This window comes from Diplotaxodon limnothrissa, linkage group LG4, assembly GCF_057381915.1.
Source record: "Diplotaxodon limnothrissa isolate DT_005_m linkage group LG4, D_limnothrissa_male_GT1.1, whole genome shotgun sequence".
In the NCBI taxonomy this organism is placed as follows: domain Eukaryota; kingdom Metazoa; phylum Chordata; class Actinopteri; order Cichliformes; family Cichlidae; genus Diplotaxodon; species Diplotaxodon limnothrissa.
Genome location: NC_140599.1, coordinates 23910332 through 23935835, shown reverse-complemented (window position 1 = coordinate 23935835; position 25504 = coordinate 23910332). Strand labels below are relative to the sequence as shown.

At 38.0% G+C, this 25504-nt stretch overlaps 2 protein-coding genes and 1 pseudogene across 3 annotated transcripts in view; all 3 read left to right on the top strand.

The window, feature by feature from the left end:
* The window catches only part of LOC146633879 (myosin-1B-like), a 39213-nt pseudogene extending 17984 nt beyond the window's left edge, over positions 1-21229 (top strand). Inside the window, exons 23-40 of the transcript XR_014906143.1 lie at positions 110-255; positions 351-441; positions 545-934; positions 1186-1312; positions 1446-1564; positions 1756-1952; positions 2045-2147; positions 9618-9698; positions 9782-9947; positions 18608-18732; positions 18847-19155; positions 19229-19425; positions 19706-19838; positions 19970-20140; positions 20507-20611; positions 20687-20775; positions 20878-21009; positions 21212-21229. The product of XR_014906143.1 is annotated as a myosin-1B-like (transcript). The remainder of the gene's footprint in view (positions 1-109; positions 256-350; positions 442-544; positions 935-1185; positions 1313-1445; positions 1565-1755; positions 1953-2044; positions 2148-9617; positions 9699-9781; positions 9948-18607; positions 18733-18846; positions 19156-19228; positions 19426-19705; positions 19839-19969; positions 20141-20506; positions 20612-20686; positions 20776-20877; positions 21010-21211) is intronic.
* Positions 2835-4637, top strand: LOC146633881 (myosin heavy chain, skeletal muscle-like). The gene is made up of 8 exons (XM_085352879.1): positions 2835-3011; positions 3097-3300; positions 3381-3506; positions 3593-3763; positions 3899-4003; positions 4087-4182; positions 4298-4429; positions 4620-4637. Exons 1-8 carry the CDS (start codon positions 2847-2849, stop codon positions 4635-4637), a joined length of 1017 nt encoding a protein of 338 aa, XP_085209005.1. The 5' UTR covers positions 2835-2846.
* LOC146633880 (myosin heavy chain, fast skeletal muscle-like) lies at positions 17429-18429 on the top strand. The gene is made up of 5 exons (XM_085351696.1): positions 17429-17632; positions 17752-17895; positions 17989-18145; positions 18251-18287; positions 18360-18429. The coding sequence occupies exons 1-5, from the start codon at positions 17429-17431 to the stop codon at positions 18427-18429; spliced, it is 612 nt and encodes a 203-aa protein (XP_085207822.1).
* Positions 21230-25504: the final 4275 nt, after the last annotated feature.

Here is a 25504-nt window from a genome sequence, read left to right as displayed (position 1 = left end):
TAAGAAAACTATAAAAATTACGTTGTTGTTTTTTGTTTTTTATGGAAAGAATTTTAGTGCTGAATCATTGTCATACCAACCACTTGAATCAACTGACATGACTTTATAGCTTGAGGGTTCACTGGAGCAAGAGAAGAAGCTCCGCATGGACCTTGAGAGAGCCAAGAGGAAGCTGGAGGGAGATCTGAAACTGGCCCAGGAATCCATAATGGATCTGGAGAATGACAAGCAGCAGTCTGATGAGAAAATCAAGAAGTAGGGCTTTTTTTGTAAATAATTTTCTTTACACACACTGCATTGCAATAATCATATGGACTATGATCGTAAAACCATACTTCTTCCACACCAAGGAAGGACTTTGAAATCAGCCAACTTCTCAGCAAAATTGAAGATGAACAATCCCTTGGTGCTCAACTTCAGAAGAAGATCAAAGAACTTCAGGTAACACTAACGACCAGTCTTCATAAAGAATATTGTTCATTATAATTCAAAAACCTAGTTTAGTTTAGGTTCTAATCGATAAATCCAAATAATTTCAAACTAGGCTCGTATTGAGGAGCTGGAAGAGGAGATTGAGGCTGAGAGGGCAGCTCGGGCTAAGGTAGAGAAGCAGAGAGCCGACCTCTCCAGGGAGCTTGAAGAGATCAGCGAGAGGCTCGAGGAAGCTGGTGGAGCAACAGCTGCTCAGATTGAGATGAACAAGAAGCGAGAGGCTGAGTTCCAGAAACTGCGTCGTGATCTTGAGGAATCAACTCTGCAGCATGAAGCTACTGCAGCAGCTCTCCGTAAGAAGCAGGCTGACACTGTAGCAGAGCTCGGAGAGCAGATCGACAACCTCCAGCGTGTCAAACAGAAGCTGGAGAAAGAGAAGAGCGAGTACAAGATGGAGATTGATGACCTCTCCAGCAACATGGAGGCTGTTGCTGAAGCAAAGGTGCGGACAGTATTTATAGAAAAAAGACTTTGTTTTTTTCACATTTCAAAACCTTTAAAAGCAGATATTCATAGATGTGATAATGTTATTATTACTAAAACTCCTGTGTATGAATGACTGTTGAAATAAGAAAAGATTAACATAAACATAACATAACATAAGGTAAAATAACATGAGATTTTAAAAATGTAAAAATTTGAATCTCTATAACTGATTGTAATCAGTCTTTAAAATGTTAACCGTTTTGACAGGGCAACTTGGAGAAAATGTGCAGGACTCTTGAGGATCAACTAAGTGAACTCAAAGTCAAAAATGATGAGAATGTTCGTCAGCTGAATGACATTAATGCCCAGAAGGCGAGACTTCAAACAGAGAATGGTAAGTGATGTATAACAAAAAAACAGTCTGTCTCTGGAAATTATTCACATTGAGTTGACATAAAAGTACCATCAATCAGTGGATAAAATCAAACAAACTACCGGTAGGCTTAATTTATGTGTCTTAATTTCAGGTGAGTTCAGTCGCCAGCTTGAGGAGAAAGAAGCTCTCATTTCTCAGCTCACAAGGGGCAAGCAGGCCTTCACTCAGCAGATTGAGGAACTGAAGAGACACGTTGAGGAGGAAGTGAAGGTCTGAAATATTTTCTCTCTTCTTTTATATCATAGCGCTTACTAATTTAAACACATAAGTTTTAAATCAGTTTGACTGTCCTCTAATTTGGTTCCTAGTTGTTACCATTTAAATATCTCATCCTCTCAGCATTAGACTTTAAAATTGATTTTAATTAAAATTGTCCATCTGACATTGATTGTGTTCAAAAGGCCAAGAACGCCCTGGCTCATGCTGTTCAGTCAGCACGTCATGACTGTGATCTGCTCAGAGAGCAGTTTGAGGAGGAGCAGGAGGCCAAGGCTGAGCTGCAGCGAGGAATGTCCAAGGCCAACAGTGAGGTGGCTCAGTGGCGATCCAAATATGAGACTGATGCCATCCAGCGAACTGAGGAGCTGGAGGAGGCCAAGTAAGTCACCATACTTTCATTGTTTAAATTAGTTTTCAGACTTAAAACCAACCAATTCAGCCTTAATAAAAACAAAATTATTTAAACGATAGGAAAAAGCTTGCCCAGCGCCTGCAGGAGGCTGAGGAATCCATTGAGGCTGTGAACTCCAAGTGTGCCTCACTGGAGAAGACCAAGCAGAGGCTGCAGGGTGAGGTGGAGGACCTCATGATTGATGTGGAGAGAGCTAATTCTCGAGCACGAGGAGGCCAAGATCCTTCGTGTTCAGCTTGAGCTAAACCAGGTAAAAGGTGAGATTGACAGGAAGCTGTCAGAGAAGGACGAGGAGATGGAGCAGATCAAGAGGAACAGCCAGAGGGTGTCATGAACCGAAGTTCCGCACACAAGCTGGACCCAGGAGCAGAACACACACACACACACAGAGGTACGAGAGAACAAAAAATAAACTTTATTATAACTGAGGGTGTCCCGGGAGTGTAGAAGGGAAAAAAACGCACGGAACCAGAAAAACCGAGGGACCGGGAGGTGAATCGCGCAGGAACGCCGAGAGCGGGACTGTGGGAGGGATGATAGCGGGGCCGAGGGAACCGGAGGGAGGGGTGAGGGTCCGTGGGGAGAAGCTTCAGAAAGGTCGAGGCGGCTGGGGCTGATTTTGATCCAAATTCCGGACAGGCAGGTGGACAGGCTGGTAGCTCAAACACGCCGAGCTGCGATCGCTGAAGGACGACTACGGACTGGCGTGGAGCAGCAGGCTGGGCAGGATTAAATAGTCCACCTGGTGATCGCCCGGGATGGGATGCAGGTGTGGAGTTAGCAGCCACGCCCACGGGAGTGGGCATCCCATCAGCACCTCGGACGCCGGGCCGCGGACCATGACAGAGGGTGATTGACTCCATGCAGAGCACTCTGGATGCTGAGGTCAGGAGCAGGAATGATGCCCTGAGAGTCAAGAAGAAGATGGAGGGAGACCTGAATGAGATGGAGATTCAGCTGAGCCATGCCAACAGACAGGCTGCTGAGGCACAGAAACAACTGAGGAATGTCCAAGGACAGCTCAAGGTGAGTTGGTAGATTGTGTGTATGTTTGTGTTTTAATTAACCTCCAAGCAAACAATGATAATATCTTTTGTTTGTTTGTCATCAGGATGCTCAGCTGCACCTGGATGATGCAGTCAGAGGACAGGAAGACATGAAGGAGCAGGTCGCCATGGTGGAGCGCAGAAATGGTCTGATGGTGGCTGAGATTGAGGAGCTGAGAGCCGCTCTGGAGCAGACAGAGAGAGGACGCAAAGTGGCTGAGCAGGAGTTGGTTGATGCTAGCGAGCGTGTTGGACTGCTTCACTCTCAGGTTGTTATTCATTACATTACAAGACTTTGAGATATAAGAGAGTGAGAATCACATCATTAAAACTGTTCTCTTTCATTCAGAACACCAGTCTTTTGAACACCAAGAAGAAGCTGGAGGCTGACCTTGTCCAGGTTCAGGGTGAGGTGGATGATGCCGTTCAGGAAGCAAGAAATGCTGAGGAGAAGGCCAAAAAGGCTATCACTGATGGAAGTTAGTACTTTACAAGCCTTCTTTTCTTTTCAAAATTCTTGTTCATGCTTGATCAATAATTCCAATACCACCCATATTTTAGGCTGCCATGATGGCTGAGGAGCTGAAGAAGGAGCAGGACACCAGTGCTCACCTGGAGAGGATGAAGAAGAACCTGGAGGTCACAGTCAAGGACCTGCAGCACCGTCTGGATGAGGCAGAGAGCCTCGCCATGAAGGGTGGCAAGAAGCAGCTCCAGAAACTGGAGTCCAGGGTATGTTGTTCTCGAACTATTATTCAAATATTTAAAAAGAAAAAACACTTTGATTCCATCACATGATCTCCACCCATTTTCTTCTCTGTACTCTTAATATTTATTAAAAGCTGATTATTTATAATGGCATTAAAGGTCCGTGAACTGGAAGCTGAAGTTGAAGCTGAGCAGAGACGTGGAGCTGATGCTGTTAAAGGAGTCCGCAAATATGAGAGGAGAGTGAAGGAGCTCACCTACCAGGTGATTACACATTTACCTAGAAATTCATAATTTCCTAAATTGTTTCTTCTCCAGTTCTAAATAACAGTTTGCTATATATACAGACTGAGGAGGACAAGAAGAATTTGGTCAGACTTCAGGATCTGGTGGACAAGCTACAGCTCAAAGTCAAGGCTTACAAGAGACAGGCTGAGGAGGCTGTGAGTGAAATGTTCTGTGACCTTAAATATTGAAAGATGATTAATTATGTAAATATAGCTCTCATGAATGATCAGATATTTCTTTAACAATCCAACATACTTTAATACTGAACAGGAAGAACAGGCCAACACCCACATGTCCAGACTGAGAAAGGTCCAGCATGAGATGGAGGAAGCTCAGGAACGTGCTGACATTGCTGAATCTCAGGTCAACAAACTGAGAGCCAAGAGCCGTGATGTTGGAAAGGTAATTCATCTAATCCCATTTTAAATTAGTTGTCTTTAGATAGATTATCTTTTATATTATATTATTATTATTAATTTTGTATACACTGATAGAATTTAGTTTATGTCCTTCTGCAATCTCATGTGGGATAACCTGTAAAATGTTAATATGTGTTGAATAATTGGATTTTTTTTTATGATTTTTTTTCTAGGGTGAAAGTGCTGAGTAAGAGACATCTATTTGGAACCTTTTGTCAGCGTTCATAAAATATGAAACAGCTGCTAAATTGTCTGTTTGCAATGTATTAATTCAATAAACTCTTTCCTGTGACTTCATTACATTTAATCAGTATAATTTTTTTTACAAAATTCACATTGGAAAATATAATATTCAACAGAAGAATCATCATTTATACTTACAGGACATTTAGCAAATGAGGACAGCACCTCTGCTTAACATTCATCCTAGCTTTCAGTATCAGTGCTAGCAAGGTTAGCTTTACTAAAGAAACCATATCTTACATAACCTAAGATTATTTAAACATAAATGCTCTATAATAAGCAAAATGTCCATTTAGAATGACAATTAATTCCCACTGTCATATCATTTAAACAAATAAGATAATAATTCGATATTAAAGAAATACTTTCAGTATCATATACAGGGAGTGCAGAATTATTAGGCAAATGAGTATTTTGTCCACTTCATCCTCTTCATGCATGTTGTCTTACTCCAAGCTGTATAGGCTCGAAAGCCTACTACCAATTAAGCATATTAGGTGATGTGCATCTCTGTAATGAGAAGGGGTGTGGTCTAATGACATCAACACCCTATATCAGGTGTGCATAATTATTAGGCAACGTCCTTTCCTTTGGCAAAATGGGTCAAAAGAAGGAATTGACAGGCTCAGAAAAGTCAAAAATAGTGAGATATCTTGCAGAGGGATGCAGCAGTCTCAAAATTGCAAAACCTCTGAAGCATGATCACCGAACAATCAAGCGTTTCATTCAAAATAGTCAACAGGGTTGCAAGAAGCGTGTGGAAAAACCAAGGCGCAAAATAACTGCCCATGAACTGAGAAAAGTCAAGCGTGCAGCTGCCAAGATGCCACTTGCCACCAGTTTGGCCATATTTCAGAGCTGCAACATCACTGGAGTGCCCAAAAGCACAAGGTGTGCAATACTCAGAGACATGGCCAAGGTAAGAAAGGCTGAAAGACGACCACCACTGAACAAGACACACAAGCTGAAACGTCAAGACTGGGCCAAGAAATATCTCAAGACTGGTTTTTCTAAAGTTTTATGGACTGATGAAATGAGAGTGAGTCTTGATGGGCCAGATGGATGGGCCCGTGGCTGGATTGGTAAAGGGCAGAGAGCTCCAGTCCGACTCAGACGCCAGCAAGGTGGAGGTGGAGTACTGGTTTGGGCTGGTATCATCAAAGATGAGCTTGTGGGGCCTTTTCGGGTTGAGGATGGAGTCAAGCTCAACTTCCAGTCCTACTGCCAGTTTCTGGAAGACACCTTCTTCAAGCAGTGGTACAGGAAGAAGTCTGCATCCTTCAAGAAAAACATGATTTTCATGCAGGACAATGCTCCATCACACGCGTCCAAGTACTCCACAGCGTGGCTGGCAAGAAAGGGTATAAAAGAAGAAAAACTAATGACATGGCCTCCTTGTTCACCTGATCTGAACCCCATTGAGAACCTGTGGTCCATCATCAAATGTGAGATTTACAAGGAGGGAAAACAGTACACCTCTCTGAACAGTGTCTGGGAGGCTGTGGTTGCTGCTGCACGCAATGTTGATGGTGAACAGATCAAAACACTGACAGAATCCATGGATGGCAGGCTTTTGAGTGTCCTTGCAAAGAAAGGTGGCTATATTGGTCGCTGATTTGTTTTTGTTTTGTTTTTGAATGTCAGAAATGTATATTTGTGAATGTGGAGATGTTATATTGGTTTCACTGGTAAAAATAAATAATTGAAATGGGTATATATTTGTTTTTTGACACCTTGTCAAGTTAGACCAAAGTCTATAGTTATATTCAATAAAAATGCTAATGAAGATTGGATGCAACTAACATGCATTTTTAATATTACTCTAGGTTATTACAGTGGAGAAAGAGAAAGAACAGCATATTTTATTGAAACACACAGTTTTACAACAAACCAAATCCATAAACTTTAATAAAGTGTTTGGAGATTAAACTTCACTTCAGCAACATAACAGAATAGTGTCCCAGCAATGGTGGGATGTACAACAGGATTGCTCCCCATAATGATAAAATGGGCAGCATTGGATTTTGTAAATAAGAATGTCTCAAAGGCATAATTATAGAAAAGCACTGACATTTAAACTACAGGGAATAGAGGTTACTTTTGAGGTCGCTTGCTTGCCTTGTTCCCATTTACACTTGCCTGTAGTATAAAACTGCAGTGCTTCACTTGTTGCTGTATCCTTAGCTATATGGTGTGATCTTTTTCTAGCGTGCCAACCTGCTGATCTGAAAATACCTGTCTCTTACCTTGCACTCAACAACAGCTTTCATTAAATTATGTCTAACATTTACAGAGGTTTCTCACATGACATGACACACACTTTACTCAATCACACATTTATCTAAAATTTATTTATTTATTTTAAAAAGGTTCATAAATTATTTCTTCTCTAGCCACTTTGTGAGGTTGTTGCTTAACTAGGTGAAATTATCAAAGAAGATTCTGTACCAAAAACCTCCCAGTTATTGCACTGGTTGCTAGCAGATTTCCACAGTTAGCTGTACTTCTTCAGATAAAAATGCTTTGAATACTTCCTAACTACTGGCCCAGCAGTAGAAATACTAGAAAGAGTGATGGAAACTGGAAATGGAGAAGGTTTGCCTTCAAAGTAAAAGCTGCACCTCAGCCAAAATTTTTCATAAAGTGCCACTATAACTCTGAAGCCAACTGCCTCCATTTCTAGTTTATGTTACACTTTTGGCAGGTTCAGTACAACTCGGAGAGTAGACAGTGTTTTTGGATACATCCATCACTTCGATTCAAATTGCTACAGCAGAAATATGCTAGTGGCCAAAGCAAACACAAGGTTTTTGCCAACTGGTTGGGGAATAGACCAACTACTTAAGTGACAGGTGGTTACCACTAGCCTCTAGGGCTGTATGACCAAGGTATTATTCACTCAATCCTACACTTTCACCATAATTGTTATATATCTAAAATGGCATACAGGTTAACGTTACGTGGGGAGTGGTTGCATGTCTCCAAAATACCAATAGTCATTCTCATACAGGTCATTACTTGTCCTCAGACCTTTTATTTTGGCAGAGTACTTGATGACAATAACCTCCTATTTATGTCACTCTTCGCTTTTTCTCCATAGAGTTTAAGGCTTTGTGAATGTTGAAGGTATCAGAGACACCTAATGTCTGGATTTGCAAATACAGAAATTTTCTAAAGAAAAAAAAATGGAATATAGTCAAAAGTAAATTGTGAGCATAGAGGCAAATGAGTAGCCATTTATACTGTGTTTCCTAAGGAAGCTTAAGTGGCTAGATCTTTCTAGAGAAATGTCACTGTGTCTCTCCAGAAGTGCAGGCCAAAGTGACTCATCTGTGCTCATTAAAACAGTACTACAGTAACAGTATCGTAGAATTTCAAAAATTCAGTAAGGTTAAACACTTGCTACTGTACACCTAGCAAGACACTAAAACATTAGACTGCATTGTCTGTAATGTGTTCCTCTAAAATACCACAGCTAAAAGAAGCAGAGGAAATAAGTAATTTCCCTGTTTTGGTTGTTTTGTTGTCTTTGTGTCTACTCTGCATTTTTCTTGCTATTCTAGCAAACTCTTGGATCACAGTGAACATGCACAATATGTTATTTTACTCAACATTTTACAATGAACTTATCTTACTTTTAAACATGTGCTTTTTTAGGAAAATACATTTGGAAATTAAACAGACTATTTAAGATGACAAATCTCTTACAGGTTAGGACATGGTCTTAACAACATATCTGAATATTGTCCTATAATATATCCTTCACTTATGCAAAAGACAAGTCACAGCTTCTTCTCTTTGCTGGATTTATTTTTGACCATGGTAGCACCTCGTGACCTGCTGGTAAGATAGCAGACATTAAGACAAGTCTGTGCAAAACTTGGCAATGAAAGGTAATTCTGGCTATGATCCCAGACTTTTCCTTCCATTCATCATTTATCACTTACTCAGTACATCTAAATTAAAATTTAAAAACTGTATGATTATTTTTTCCTTGCAGAAAGACATTAACATTTTTTTTATAACAAACAATTTTCTAGTATTGAATTATCTGAGCTGGCAGTCCTTCTTAAACTCTATTCCTAGTAGAGATATATAACACTTGTCTGGCATTAATACAAAGTCTTGCTCTGAATTTTATTTCAGATAGCTGAGGTGTTTATGTCCTGTAATAGTACACCAGTGGCATTTCAAGACTTCTCCGAATTTAAAACTCAGTACTGGCTATAATGTCAAAATGACTTGAGCTTAGAGTTTAGTATAAACTCTTTCAACTTAATATCACTGTCAAGTTAATATCAAGATTGATTGCAATAAATAATTCACAAACCATGTAGTGCACTATTATAATTTACCACTGGGTATACTGTAGACATTACTGATGTACTCACTATTTATGAGGACACTTACCTTATAAAATCTCTATTGGTTTCTCCATCAAGGAAAAACTTGATGGAGAAGCTGGCTTAAGGAATTAAGCCAGCTTCTCAGCAAGATTCTTTAGGTAACTTAAGGTAAAACTAATGAACAACGTTCATAATGAATATTATTCATTCTTATGAAAAACAATTACAATATAAGTTCCCATTGACAAGCTCTGTTAATATAAAACTTCAAACTAGGCTCATATTGAAGAGGAGATTGAGGCTGAGAGGGCGGCTCAGGCTAAGATAGAGAAGCAGAGAGCCGACCTCTCCAGGGAGCTTGAAGAGATCAGCAAGAGGCTCAATGAAGCTGGTGGAGCAACAGCTGCTCAGATTGAGTTTAACACAAAGCGAGAAGCTGAGTTTCAGAAATTGCTCTCCGCAAGAAGCAGGCTGACAGTGTTGCAGATTGCCCAGCGCCTGCAGGAGGCTGAGGAATCCATTGAGGCTGTGAACTCCAAGTGTGCCTCACTGGAGAAGACCAAGCAGAGGCTGCAGGGTGAGGTGGAGGACCTCATGATTGATGTGAAGAGAGCTAAAGCCCTGGCTGCCAACCTTGACAAGAAGCAAAGGAACTTTGATAAAGTAAAGATTTAAACATAACCAATATCATCAGAATAGGCATACACCAATAATAACAACTAACTAATTAACCTATATAAACCTAGGTCCTGGCAGAATGGAAGCAGAAGTATGAGGAGAGCCAGGCAGAGCTGGAAGGAGCCCAAAAGGAGGCTCGTTCTCTCTGCACTGAGTTGTTCAAGATGAAGAACTCATATGAAGAGGCTCTGGATCATCTTGAGACCATGAAGAGAGAGAACAAGAACTTGCAGCGTATGCTTATCTTGCTTTTGTTGTAGCAAAAACATTTGCATATGTCAGCTCCAAGTACTCTAACTCTTGGCTGTGTTTGCTCTTTAGAGAAGATCTCAGATCTGACTTAGCAGATTGGTGAGACTGGACAGAGCATCCATGAGCTGGAAAAGGCCAAGAAGACTGTTGAGACTGAGAAGTCTGAAATACTTTATCAGTATTCCCAGCTACACCTGGATGATCCTTTCAGAGGACAGGAAGACATGAAGGAGCAGGTCACCATGGTGGAGCGCAGAAATGGTCTCATGATGGCTGAAATTGAGGAGCTGAGAGCCGCTCTGGAGCAGACAGAGAGAGGATTAGGAGTTGCTGGACAGGAGTTGGTTGGTGCTAGTGACCGTGTCAGACTGCTTCCCTCAGGTTTGATTGTTTTTAACACTTACAATAATATATTAAAATCCTTTTTACAGTGCTCCTCAAAACAAAGCTACTGTATACTATTCTGTACAACTACCTGAGAGAGAATGCAGAAATATGAAAAGTAAATATTAAATTAAACTGAAGTTAAATTAACTAATATATAAATGAGGGTGCCCTCATTTTAATTCCCATCAACTACAAGAGGAACATGCCAACATCTACCTACCCAGGCTGAGAAAGGTTCAGCATGAGCTGGAAGAAGCTCAAGAGTGCAATGACATTGCTGAGTCCCAGGTCAACAAGCTAAGAGCCAAGAGTTTGATCATGCCATGTAACATCTGCGGATTTTACTTTGACATATACCTAAGAACTGCTGCAGACCATGTACATCCTTTGCATTGAAAGAAATTATCCTCTTCCTTCACTGCATACTGGAATATATTTCAAGCCTGAGAAGTAAATTGATATAGAGCGACCAGTAGGAATTAGTTCAAAAATGTCTTTTAAAAATAAACCACCAAAAATACCCCAAAAATTGGGTAATTTCCATGATTTGTTTAACTCAATCCAAACTGTGTAGGGCAATATATTATACTTGCAAAACTGATATTCTAATCCAAAGGAGATTTTAATCACTTTAAGAGAGCAAAGTAGCCTTTGAGGCAACTTCCAGTGCCAAAACATAATATCCTAAACAACTGAAAATTCTATGCCCTCCATCAAACATTGCATTCAGTATATTCAAGCTATTTAAGTGTGAATCACACCTTAAAGTAAACTAAATAGACAGGAAGAGCATAAAAGACTTTATCTTGTTTTATGTATGCTTTACATTATGTAAAATAATAGCCAATAATAAGCGATATCAGAAATTTGTTGAACTTTTGTAATATTGTACAGTTGGAGAATTAAAGTTTTAATTTTTCAACTTTAGTCAAGGTTTCATTTTGATTTCCACTTCTGAAAATGTCAAGCAACAGTCAGTTTTTGTGACTAAAATGCCCTACTTTTGTGTGAAACTTCATAGGGGAATTCAAAACAAATAAGTTGACAGATTTTCTATCAAACTATGGAAATTAAATAACATAAAAACACAAAATTCACCTGCTTCTCTGGATATGTCGGACAAATGTCCTCTCAGTGCAAGAGTGGTATCCTCACTCTGTCCCTTAGCTGTTGTTATTTTTGACTACAGCAATGACTTGTAATCCTCTGTTAAGATGGTAAATGATAAACCACACCTGTCAACAGTTTCAGCACGTAATCTGAGAGGACACTGGAAATTATTCCAAACGTCAAGATACTTTTTCATCTCTGCTCATTCAGTAAAAGTTGAATATAAACATTTTAAATAGAAACTAATACTATGTTCTTGTACCAAAATTGTCATTTTTCAACAATCATAAGTGAAAAACACTCATTTTAAATCTTATTTGTGCAGCTGTTATTTAAGGCCTTACCTGAGGTGTCAACTTTTCTTGTATTACGTTTCCAGGAATCATGTGTTGCTCTTTTAACTTTTATGGAAAGTACAGCAGTATGAAATTAGTATCAGATACCAGAGACATGTATACTGTGCAACTATACACCAGTGACATTCTGACGCTTCCCCAACATTAGCACTCAGTCCTGGCTGTCATATCAAAATTAAATTGATGCAACTGCCTATCATAAAATGTGTCAACTGAAATCTGATCCCCAAGTACTTCTCTGGATTTATTGGAGCAGACACTTCACAAACCATGCTGTGCACTCTTGCTATGTAGTATTGAATAAACTGTGAACATAATAAGAGTAGTAAATACTGTATTTACAAATCAGTTAAAAATGATGTGTTAAAAGTAAAATAACATTATAAGAAAATGCATTAATAATATATATCTGAATGTATAATATAGTCGAATACAGTTCTATACAGATTGACTTACCAGTACTTAATTAGAATATGTAAAGTTGAGAAATTTTTAATTAATATTTGTTTTTTAGATCCAACAGTATTTTATCTTCTTTATTATAGAGAAATTGACTATAAAATTATGTTTAAAAAATATTTTTGGCATTTTTTTTTTGTCTCATGTTTAACAGAACATAATCAAAAATCACAACTATTCTGTCAATCATAAAGTAACATAGAGGTATTTTAATAAGTACTCATGGTGTCAGCAATGAGTCGATAACTGTCAAGTAACAAAGTCCCAGAACCACCCTGTAATGAAGACCGCTTTTTGTCTACATGAGGTGCAGGAACAGTCTGTGGAGCAAGAGACACCATACTTCTTACTCCTCTCAAAGGGAACAAGGTGGGATTTTACATCTTTTAGAAGTTTCTCAAACGTGATTATCAGCAGAGATCTCATTTCAACTGATTTAACTGATTTATTCATTCCATATTACTGGTTTATTTCCCAATCTTCTCACCCCCCAAAGAGATCGGGCACTAAGAGAAATCAGTCTGTAATCCTACAAGAAAAATCTATGAAAAGAAAATGTTTTATTGTTCTTCTGCTTCTTTTATCTGGAAATGTGCAACCTAATCCCGATCCAGACTGCAAATGCTTAAGTACTCCTTGTGATTTCAAAACTTGAACAGGTCTTGGTATCACTCATTTAAATGTCAGAAGTCTTCTTCCCAAACTTGATTTTGTGAAAATTTTGATGAAAGAGTTAGATACTGATATTCTTATATTATCAGAAACCTGGCTTACTAAATCAATTACTGACAAAGACATTGCAATAACGGGCTATAATCTTTTCCGTTGCGACCGCCCCAGAAAGGGTGGCGGTGTTGCAATTTATGTAAAAAGCAAATTCCATGTTACTGTCGATTCATCGGTATCTGTTTGTAAGCAGTTTGAACTTCTTGCCCTCAAACTCCAACTTTTCAAGGGCTATTTTATTACCATTGTGGGCTGTTATAGACCCCCCTCAGCTAGTAGTGAGGCTTTAGTTTCACTTAGTGAAAAACGATCTACTTTAGATTTTAATGAAATTGTGCTGGCCGGAGATTTCAACTGGGACTGGTTGTCCTCTGCCTCAGACAGTTTTAAATCCATGTGTGATTCATATAATCTCACACAACTAATTTACAGCACAACTCGTCCAAATCTTAAATGCCCAGAAAAGTCATCACTTATTGATTTATTTTTAACTAATATGCCGTATAAATATTCTCACACTGGGGTTTTCGCAAATGATATCAGTGACCACTGTGTGGTAGCTGTAGTCAGTAGGGCTGCCACGATTTGTCGACTAGTCACGATTACGTCGACTATAAAAATCGTCGACGACTGATTTAATAGTCGACGCGTCGTTTGAAACTTTGTACGATCACAAAAGACGCAGGAATAAGTGGCAGGATTTAAGAGTGTAATAAAGGACTGAAACAGAAGATGGCAGCATTGCATGTACAAGGATGTCAGCTACCGTTAAACCCCGAAGAAGAAGAAGAAGCAGCAGCTGTGTCCCAGAATTCATAGCGCAGCCCAGCGCAGTTTCCAACAATGGCGGCAGCTAGTTAGTTTTAATGTTACTCTTATTATTCTTTCTGGGTCACAAAATAAACGTTTAACATATTTTCAGGCGAGAATGTAGCTGTGTAAACCTCAAATATCTGCTCAGTTTATCAGGACACCACATATTTTCAAAAGCGCTCCGACGTTTTCGGAGACATCTGTTACCCACTAGCTCGTTAGCGAGCCGGGGGCTAGGCTCACTAGCGCCGTGAGAACACCGGACTCCCCGCAAATCGTTTTCAAACCCACCGCCGTCTTTTGCTACTCAGGTTAAATATATATGAGTCACTTAGATAACTTAAAATGTTATTGTTTGGCCTTTTTTTTTTAAGTATTTTATTTGTTCCTGAGTAAATCAGTTTGTCTGAGATTAAAGTTATAGTTTTTACACAGCTGAATAAACGTCAAGCAGACAGCTGATTATCAGAAGTGTGAGATGCTCCAGAATATACTCCAGTGTCCTGTTATATTTTAGATAGCAAGGAGTTTATTAATCTTCACCGAAACAATCTGCAAATTTCATTAAAATTCAATAAACTATCATCTTGTCTTTATTTTTAGTTAGCACAGACCTTAAACACTTAAAGCTGTAAGCTAATGATAGTTATATAAGAGCAGATGCTGCTGGTGCAATAAGCTGTAGTTTTACGTCTAATGGATGATGATCTGATTAGTCGACTAATCGCAAAAATAATCGGTGACTAGTCGACTATCAAAATAATCGTTTGTGGCAGCCCTAGTAGTCAGGCAATCGAAGCTCCCAAAATCAAGGCCACAGATAGCTTTTAAACGAGATTTTAAGCATTTCTGTGAGCAAGCTTTCTTTCATGATTTATGGGACTATAACTGGAGTAGAATCTACCTGATAACTGATCTTGAGCTGGCATGGAATTATTTTTATGATACTTTTATCAAAATTACAAATAAACATGCCCCTATCTGCAAATTTAGAGTAAAATGCAGAAACAACCCTTGATTTTCTCTTCAGCTCTCTAGTCTACTCAAAAAAAGGGATGCTGCCTGGGCTAAGGCCAGAAAAACTAAATCCGAAGCGGATTGGCTGATTTTTAGACAGCTTAGAAACCGTTCAACTTCCTTAATTAAAAAGGCCAAATCAGAATTCTATCTTTCAAATACTACTAAACATTTGAACGATCCTAAAAAATTCTGGAAAATAATAAAATCTTCTTATGGGGACATAATTACAAATGAGATGCCAACTTTTGTTGTAAAAGACTCCTGTACTTTAACAGAGAAATGCGACATTCTAAACTGCTTTAATGAGCATTTTGTTTCTTCAGGATCTCTATTTGAATCTTTATATCCAGATTTAAAACAGCTTAATCAACAAGAGGCTCTCTCTGCAACCGCTCAAACTGAATCTGTGGTCCAACCCTTCAGTTTTTCTCCGCTAAATGTTTTTGAGGTCCAGAGGAACAGATCAACTTGATCCCTATTTTCTTAAGTTGGCTGCAGATTTTATAGCAGAACCAATAACTTACATTTTTAATCTTAGCCTCTCGAACAGTGAGATCCCTGTAATATAGAAATCTGCCTATGTTCTCCCTTTGCTGAAAGGAGGTGATCCTTCAGATGTTAATAATTACAGGCCCATATCTAAATTGTGTGTTCTAGCAAAAGTTCTAGAAAAGTTCATTAGTGAACAACTGAAAGATTTTTTGGACAAAAATTCAGTTCTTTCCCAACATCAGTCAGGATTCAGAAAACAACACAGCACAATAACTGCTGCTATTAAAGTGGTTAATGACATTGTTGATTCAATGGACTGCAAAAAATACTGTGCGGCTCTTTTTCTTGACTTGTCAAAGGCTTTTGATACAGTTGACCATGCTATTTTATTAAATAGACTAAACAATATTGGTCTATCTGTAAATGCTGTAAGTTGGTTTTCAAATTACTTGTCAGCAAGAAAACAGTGTGTCCGTGCTGCTGGGTCTTCTTCCTCTTTTCTCCCAGTATCCAAAGGAGTTCTGCAGGGCTCCATATTAGGACCATTGCTATTTTCTCTTTACATAAACAACCTTTGTGATAATTTGTCAAATGCAGCATTTCATCTTTATGCAGATGATACAATTATTTATTGTTCATCCCCTTCAGTAGCACAAACCCTGCAATTTCTGCAGTCTGCCTTTGATGTCGTTCAGTCCCATTTAACTCAACTTAAGTTGGTGTTAAATCCAGAGAAATCCAAGTTTATGTTATTCTCAAATGGCAAAGAGTTGTTAGCTACGTCTCCTAAGATTAAAACAATTCAAGGATCTGAAATTGAAATGGTCACATCTTACAAGTATCTAGGGATCATTATAGATCAGAATTTGTCATTTAAGACTCACATTCAAAGGCTTGTGTCGAAGTTAAAACTAAAACTAGGTTACTTTTTAGAAACCAATCCTGTTTCTCCCTCCAAGTGAGAAAACATTTGATTCGTTCAACCTTTTTACCTTTATTGGATTATGGTGACCTGCTTTTTATGAATGCACCTGCCCACTACCTAAAGAGGTTGGATACTGTGTACCATTGTGCTTTACGTTTTATTACTGGCTATGGAAGTCGTGTACATCATTGTTCTCTGTATGCTGCTGCTAAATGTCCATCTTTGCATATTCGTAGACTCTCCCATTGGTTGATTTTTATCTATAAATCTCTCCTTGGGCTGGTTCCATCTTATTTATGTGTTTATATGTGTAAAAACCACAACCAATACAACCTTCGTTCGAACAAAATCATACACTTGATTGTCCCAAAAATCAGAACAGAATGGGGGAAAGGGGCTTTTAAATACGCTGCCCCTGCTTCCTGGAATAATCTGCAGAAGGAACTGAAATTATCAGAATTGGTTACCTTGGGAGAGTTTAAGTCTGTCTTAAAGGAACGAGAGAACAGCTCTTTTACTCAGTGTGATTGTTTTTAATGTACTTTTTTTGTATTTGATCTGTTATTGTATATTTTACACATGTTTGTATGCGATATTGTATTTGTTTTAAATGTTATATACCTATGTGGTATGTGACTTTTGTTGCTATGATGCCAGGTCTCTCTTGGAAATGAGATTTTTAATCTCAATGAGATTTTTTACCTGGATAAATAAAGGATTAATAAAGTGAAAAGCTGTGCTGAGCAGACACACTCGAGCAGCAACTCTGGAAACCCAATCCAGCTGACAGGCACGTGACACAGGTGAGTGTGGTCAAGTATTCACTGGTTACCATATTTTAACGGTTTAGACATTCCTGTTAAATATGTTGCTGCTGTTTGAGTGTAGTGGCACTTTGGTCAGTCAACTGAATGAATAAATATTTTTACTGAAATATGATGGTTGAAATATTAGACACAAAGGAGCAAAGCAACTTAATTTTGGCATTTCTTTAGATTGCAGCATCTTTACACAGGATACTATTAGTTTTCAGTTGGGGTCCAGTGAGGTAAGTGGTTCGATGTAAATGACATTTTCATGATAGAAGATATCTGCTTAAGAAAATTTCAAGAACTCATAAATGGTCACATTGTTTCAATTTATGTCATATTTTCAGTCTCCAGTAAAGTGCCAACATGAGCACAGACGCGGAGATGGAGCAGTATGGCCCGGCAGCCATTTGCCTCCGGAAGCCAGAAAAGGAGAGGATTGAAGCTCAAAACACCCCATTTGATGCCAAGACGGCCTTCATTGTGACTGATCCTGATGAAGTATATGTCAAGTGTAAACTTATCAAGAGGGAGGGTGGTAAAGCCACTGTTGAGACAGAGGGAGGAAAGGTAGGTAAAAATTCTTTCCATTTTACGTCTATATATTTGTCATCCTGTCTATGTAAACATTTGTCTGCTATATCACAACAAACACCCTGTTGATTATTTAAAAATTGCTTTCTATTCAGACAGTTACTGTGAAAGAGGAAGACATCCACCCCAGGAACCCTCCAAAGTTCGATAAGATGGAGGATATGGCAATGATGACACACCTTAACGAGCCATCTGTGCTGTTTAACCTCAAAGAGCGTTTTGCATCATGGATGATCTACGTAAGTTTTATTTGAAGGTTTATCTAAAAGAAATAAAATGCAAATGAAAAATGAGAAATGTAAGCAACCCTTATGCTCTCTGCTATGATACAGACCTACTCTGGGTTGTTCTGCGTCGTCGAAAATCCCTACAAGTGGCTTCCTGTGTATGATGCTACATGTGTAGCAGCATACAGAGGAAAGAAGAGGATTGAGGCTCCACCCCACATCTTCTCCATCTCTGACAATGCCTATCAGTTCATGCTCACTGGTAAGTAGTAGTTACTGTTAAAGTTTGTGAATACAAACTAAAAGATGCCTTAAATGTGAGGTTATTGCTGCAGTTAGATAAAATTCTTTAATGTTTGTATTCCAGATCGGGAAAACCAATCTGTTCTGATTACGAGAGTATTGCACACATGATTATCTCTAAAACTTGATACAGAGGATGAATCTTGAAAATATGTCTCTTATACTGTCTCCAGTGGAGAATCTGGTGCAGGAAAGACTGTCAACACCAAACGTGTCATCCAGTACTTCGCAACAATTGCATGAGCTAAGAAGGAATCATCACCTGGCAAGATGCAGGTAATATTGGTTATTTATGATAGACCCATGTGTGGGTTGAGTTTAAGTACGATTCTAATGTTCTAATGTCATTTACAGCTTTTGTTGTGGCAAAAACATTTGCATATATCAGCTCCAAGTACTCTTGGCTGTGTTTGCTCTGTAGAGGAGATCTCAGATCTGACTGAGCAGATTGGTGAGACAGGAAAGACCATCCATGAGCTGGAAAATGCCAAGAAGACTGTTGAGACAGAGAAGTCTGAAATTCAGACAGCTGTGGAGGAAGCTGAGGTAATGTATTTTATAAAAATGTACTGTTTGTATTCAAATTTTAAAAAGTATCCCTTCTCCAGTTTATGTTGCAATAAAAAAATTTTTTTACATAACTCTTTTAATCATTTAAAGGGAACTCTGGAGCACGAGGAGGCCAAGATCCTTCGTGTTCAGCTTGAGCTAAACCAGGTTAAAAGTGAGATTGACAGGAAGCTGTCAGAGAAGGATGAGGAGATGGAGCAGATCAAGAGGAACAGCCAGCGGGTAATTGACTCCATGCAGAGCACTCTTGATGCTGAGGTCAGGAGCAGGAATGATGCCCTGAGAGTCAAGAAGAAGATGGAGGGAGACCTGAATGAGATGGAGATTCAGCTGAGCCATGCCAACAGACAGGCTGCTGAGGCCCAGAAACAACTGAGGAATGTCCAAGGACAGCTCAAGGTGACCTTTTTTCCTGATCATTTGTTAAAGAAACAGAATAGGTACTTATTTATTGATTGATTTATTTCATCAGGATGCCCAACTGCACCTTGATGAAGCTCTCAGAGGACAGGAAGACATGAAGGAGCAGGTCGCCATGGTGGAGCGCAGAAATGGTCTGATGGTGGCTGAGATTGAGGAGCTGAGAGCCGCTCTGGAGCAGACAGAGAGAGGACGCAAAGTAGCTGAGCAGGAGTTGGTTGATGCTAGCGAGCGTGTTGGACATATACATATATACATTATTATTATTTGCATTATACATTATTTGCATGTCTGAACCAGAATTAACACACTTAAGGATTAGGGAACAAAAACATAATATAATACAGAATTAAACTGCAGGTTAATAAATAAATAAACCAATAATTAAATAAATGCCTAACCATAAAAAAACATAAATACTGTTGTTGATATTATGATGATGATTAGTGTATCGATTCTGATATATTCTATATATGTAGATTCTTGATATAGCATCCAATATTTAAACCAAAATATATTTTTCTTGTTTCATTCAGAACACCAGTCTTTTGAATACCAAGAAGAAGCTGGAGGCTGACCTTGTCCAGGTTCAGGGTGAGGTGGATGATGCAGTTCAGGAAGCAAGAAATGCTGAGGAGAAGGCCAAAAAGGCTATCACTGATGTGAGATTTTTTTTTCTTCTATTTTGTTTTTCACTATTACAGGGTTCTGAAATCTCTAATTTGCAGTTCATGTTAAGTTCGATTTTAATGTAGAACAGATTTAAAATTTTGGAAATATTTCATCACTTCAGGCTGCCATGATGGCTGAGGAGCTGAAGAAGGAGCAGGACACCAGTGCTCACCTGGAGAGGATGAAGAAGAACCTGGAGGTCACAGTCAAGGACCTGCAGCACCGTCTGGATGAGGCAGAGAACCTCGCCATGAAGGGTGGCAAGAAGCAGCTCCAGAAACTGGAGTCCAGGGTACAAACTATACACAGTACTAAAACTAGTTTCACAATCGAAGTCTACCTTTCTGTAGACATGTTCTTTTGCCCTCAGCGAGACTTAGTTTTTCTTGTAATTAAATTAATTATGCTTTAATTAATTTACTTGTTTTCTTTTATTCGTTATTTATTTATATCTATATATATTTATATATGTATCTTTATTATTTAGTTTTGGTGTACAGCACTTTGCGTCAACTATGGTTATTTTAAAGTGCTTTTTAAGTAAAGATGATGATGATGATGAGGTAGAATTAAGACACTTTTATTTCTATGCTTTACCATGGCAATAATAATGTAGCTACATTGTTTTATTATATTATATTCTTTTATCAAATTCCAGGTGCGTGAACTGGAAGTTGAACTTGAAGCTGAGCAGTGACGTGGAGCTGATGCCATTAAAGGAGTCCGGAAATATGAGAGGAGAGTGAAAGAGCTCACTTACGAGGTAATTAATTATCTAACTAAAAATGATCTAATTTATTGTGCCCATTCCCTTTCACTTACAACCCTAATTGTTTAGACTGAGGAGGACAAAAAGAACATCACAAGACTTCAGGATCTGGTCAGCAAGCTGCAGTTAAGGCTTACAAGAAACAGGCTGAGTAGGCTGTGAGTCAACTACAATTATATGACAAATTTCCTTCAGCTTGGTTCATCGCACGCCCATTGACTCCCCTATAACTAAGTCAGAATTTTGTAAATCCTTTACAGGAGGAGCAGGCAAACACTCACATGTCCAGGCTCAGGAAGGTTCAGCATGAGCTGGAGGAAGCTCAGGAGCGTGCTGACATTGCTGAGTCCCAGGTCAACAAGTTGAGAGCCAAGAGCTGTGACACTGGAGAGGTAGCAACTTCTGTCCAAATATCCAAAAAAAAAACCAAAAACAATTGTGCACATCATTATAAGTGAGACACATTGTAATGCTTTGTGCAGTTAAGCAAAAATTATTAAAACAAGATATGTTAAAACAGAAAAAGTCTTCAGAGGATTCAAATAACTTAAAACCTTTAAATAACTCTTTTTTTCTGTTTGTTTGTTTTTTCAGAGTGAGTCTGCTGAATAAGACACACTTGAATGAAGCTGTTCAACAGATTTCATAAAATATGAATCATCTGTTGGATGCTTTTAATGCATATTGCAAAATATCAATCAATGTTTTGAAAATGACTCATTCATTTTAATGTTTCTTTGCTTTCGTAAAATAATGTTTAGAATGTAAATGTAATCAATTAAGAGGGAGCTATTAAAAGTAATAAATAAAAAGCCATACTGAATTGCTTAGTAGCCACTTTTGAAAAGGAGTATTCAGAAGGAATATTTATTAGCTCTACAGATAGCCATATAATGCAGAAAATATCTAAGAAGTAATAGCTCCTGCAACCAGTATTTTATGTGAAAGACATGTAAAAGGCCAAACTTACCTGTGGATTTACCAAAGGTTTTTAGAGTGTATTTGTCATGATAAATCAAATAATAAATACATAAGTATACATAAATTAAAGAAATCAATGAATTTGAAAATGAATTTAATGTTTGTTAATTAAATGAGTTTCTGTTACTAAAAGATTCTCAGTAAAAGTTCTGATAGTGTCTTGGTTTTATATAGATCTAGTGAGCTAGGTGGCTTATTAATAGTGACATATTTAGACAGAAACCATTTGCTAAGAACTGGTCAAATTTATTGTATTTATTGTACGTATAAGGAAGTTATTTATTTTCATTTGACAGCTTTTCATTTTATGAATTGACTAAATAACAAGAGAATAGGGCTGATAACTAAGGGACTGTTCATGGTCAGCACCTTAACCTGTCAGTGTTATTTAATTGTTTTCCAGTTTTAAGGAGTGCAGTCAGATATATATATATATCTGACATATATTATATATGTGTTGGTCAGGCTTCACTAAATATGAGCTAGGCACAGTGATGAAGCTCATAGGCCATCTATTTCCACAGGGCAACAAAAGGAGAAGTCTAGTGTACAAACAATAAACAGTAGTAAGAGCTAGTTACTGTTAGTAACTAGCTCTTACTACAGTGCACATCTAGCAGGTAAGGAGAAGTCTGACTCAGAACGTACCATTTGAGGCCAAAACAACTTTCTTTATAACTGATCCCGATGAGCTGTATGTCTAATATAAACTGATTAAGAGAAAGGGTGGCAAAGTCACAGTGAAAAGATGGTATATTGGTACACAAAAAAGATACTGTTGAATATTTAAAAACACAATTTCTATCCGGGTGGTCACTGTGACAGAGGGAATTTAACCATAAAACCCTTCAACGTTCAGTAAACATGTCAAAGGCACGCAATGGAAAAGGCACATAGCTGGTTAAGAAGGAGGAGGAAAAGTTTACATGAATGTACCACTAGTATATTTCAAATCCTCTCTTTCAAGGTTTCATTAAGGACCAAACCATTTCAACCAACCCTCTGTTGTTGCAATGTTTTAAATCTGAACAGGAAAATCAGTTAAATTCTGAAACCACCTGGTAACCAGTGACAAGAGACAAAAACAGTATAATCTAGATATAAACCCCAATCCAATCAAATCAAAATTAATTTCTATAGCACATAATAATACAATTAAGTTGTGCTTCACAGTCGGTCAGAGCAATAGCATAAGACAGAATAAAAAAAAGAAAACAGTTAAAAGTTGTATTTTTTTATTTACAATATTTTATTGTGAACATATTTTTCTAAACTTTCAGAACTTTAGTTTTTTAACCCTAAGAAAAAGCTGATGGCTTACTTGTCAGCCTGAGGTGTGATATGATGATCTGTATAAACTGGACATGAATGCATGGTAGGGTTTGGGAATAATTAGAGTTTTTCATTGTTCGTGTGTGTTGTATCTCACAGCTGAGGGAACTAGAAGTCGAAACTAAGCTGAGATGTGGAGCTGAGTCAGTTCTCTTTTAATTACAGTTAGTAATCTGTATAGACTGAGGAGGAGAAGAAGAATGTGACCAAGCTTCAGGATCTTGCCGTCAAACTGCAGTACTGTATCTTGTTCTTTGTACTGTACTGTTGTTCTTTGTCATTCCATTTCCAAGTCAAAAACCTGATTTATGAGTAAAGTTACAATTTAATGACACTTATGTTTGTTGAAAAGTGTACTCTACTGATCCATAAAACAGTTTAAGTGCAATTTGGCTCTATGTTTCTTAATGTCTCTTAATGTTCCAGTTTTGAGTACCCGGTTCACAGGCTGAGAGCTGGAAAGGGAGCTTTTTATTCAGGTGATAGCTAATAATTGCATTAGAATTGTTCACACATACTTTGCTGGTTAAAAGCTAAAAAAATGACTAAAAGATTTGAGTCTGACTAACACCACCATGGATTAATCATTTTATTATTTAATATAGTGAAACAAATTTTAAGCATTTCGCAATTTCCTAGCAAGCTTCCAAGAAGTGTTTATTGTTGTTTTCCAATTTACTATTCTTAGAAGAACTAAGTAAACAGAAAATAATAATGTTCTGTAATTAAAACTTTCCCAACAGCAACCACTGTCAGGCCAGTGTTTAAGAAGATGTTAGGACTTAACGGGGACTCAACGGCACTTGTAACAGTGAGGCACTTCCTGTTCTGGAATGACAATTAGCTTAGTATAAGCTGAAAACCATTGCAAGAATCCAAGTACTCTCTTGTGGCTTCTTGTTGGCCAGTATTGTCAATGCTATGAAAGCTCAGCAGTATGACAGCAAATTAATAGGAATCCTAATAGTGCTCTAAATTTATGACCAGGACCAGTATTTGTTGCCAACTTAGCCTGCTTGTAAACACAGTGCTGACTGCTGAGTGACCTATTTTAAATGAACCCAGCTTTCATCAAAGGTCACACAGGCCAATAGTAATTGAAGTGCTCCTGTGAGTGTTGGTAAGAAGAAGAAGAAAAAGACGAATCAGAACAAGACAAAGAACTTTATGAATGTTTGTAAAATGATTGATAATTAATATAGTATTACTCAACATTATATTATCTTTGAGGAGTATAATGTAAGACAGTTGTTTTCTTATTTCTTTATTTTTATTTGTGGTACAGCTGGGGTGTCTGCTACAATGGAAAACTACAATGTGAAGGACATGGCTATAACTCAATATTGTACACAGCAGGCTACAGGAGGCATGAAGGAAGTATTAATTAGATGCAGTTAAAGGAGCTTTTGTGCTTGGCACCAGAGGAGGCACAGGTGTTCCAAGCCCCCGGACAGATTGTATTTATGAGATCATATTACACTAGCAGGATGTGAATTTGTGAGCCAGTACATTTTTCGGGGTTAGCTTGAGCATTGTAGTGCACATACCCAGCAGCTGAAAGATATAGTCTCATATGACTGACACAAACTATGTTCCTTTAAACAAAGCTGTTAGCATGTCTCTAATGAATAACTGACCAATTAGGCAAGCAGCAATTGTCTGCTTGAACAAGGAGTGAAACTACTACAATTTAATGTTATTTATTTTCTCACTCAAACTACTGAAGTGTTAGGCATTTTTTTCTCATTTCATAGGAAACATTCTACAAGTATGCAAGAAGGCAAGCACTGTTTAGTTCACAATATTCTCAAACAGTTAAAACTGTGTTCTGTACTTTTTATTTATATGATCATATATAACATATAATAGCTCCAGTTCCAGCATGCTAATTAGTATTAGCTTATTAATGATCTGATGCAAAAATATTGTTAAGCACACATAGAGAGTTTTATAGTTAGTCTCACCTCTTCAAGCTTTCTTTTTCCTTCTTGTATTTTTATGTCACTTTATAAGTTACTACATTTCATATTAAACTAATAAGTTATCTTATAAAGGGGGCACTCTAGAATGTTCCCCTTCTCTGTCTGTACCCTTTTTCTGAAAACATAAAACAAAGATTAAAGTCAAAGAACGAAAGCCAAAGACACTACCCATCATTCTCCCAGTGCTACTACCCCGTCATGGAATAATCTCACACTCTTTTAAAGCTTCTTAGGCTCCTCCTTGTCAGACATGGTTGGCATGTTTTTACTCAGTTTAGGGCTTAGTGCAGAGGGCCATCTATAAGCATCTACACACCCAAGGACATTCAAAGGAGAACATTAGTCAGCACAATCAATCTCTGCCCATGTACCCATTGGCACCTTCTAAAAAAAGGCTTGTTTTATTCACTGTATCCCAGCAGATTAAGTGTAAATTGTATGATGTTTGGATTCACAGTAATAAAAAAGTTTAAGCAAGAAATCATTAAAAACTTTACATTTGTATACATATGCAAACTTCAAACCGTACTTAAAACTATCAAAGGTCAGTTTAAAACTAATTCTGCAACTTGAAGCAGGTTAGAGTCTTTCT

Coding starts and splice junctions, on each gene's coding strand:
- LOC146633881 (XM_085352879.1), top strand. CDS start 2,847: ATGCAGAGCACTCTGGATGCTGAGGTCAGGAGCAGGAATGATGCCCTG. Junction 3,507..3,592: donor CCAAAAAGGCTATCACTGAT/GGAAGTTAGTAC, acceptor CCCATATTTTAG/GCTGCCATGATGGCTGAGGA. Junction 4,004..4,086: donor TGAAGGAGCTCACCTACCAG/GTGATTACACAT, acceptor CTATATATACAG/ACTGAGGAGGACAAGAAGAA.
- LOC146633880 (XM_085351696.1), top strand. CDS start 17,429: ATGAGCACAGACGCGGAGATGGAGCAGTATGGCCCGGCAGCCATTTGC. Junction 17,896..17,988: donor TTGCATCATGGATGATCTAC/GTAAGTTTTATT, acceptor GCTATGATACAG/ACCTACTCTGGGTTGTTCTG. Junction 18,288..18,359: donor GTTCTGATTACGAGAGTATT/GCACACATGATT, acceptor TACTGTCTCCAG/TGGAGAATCTGGTGCAGGAA.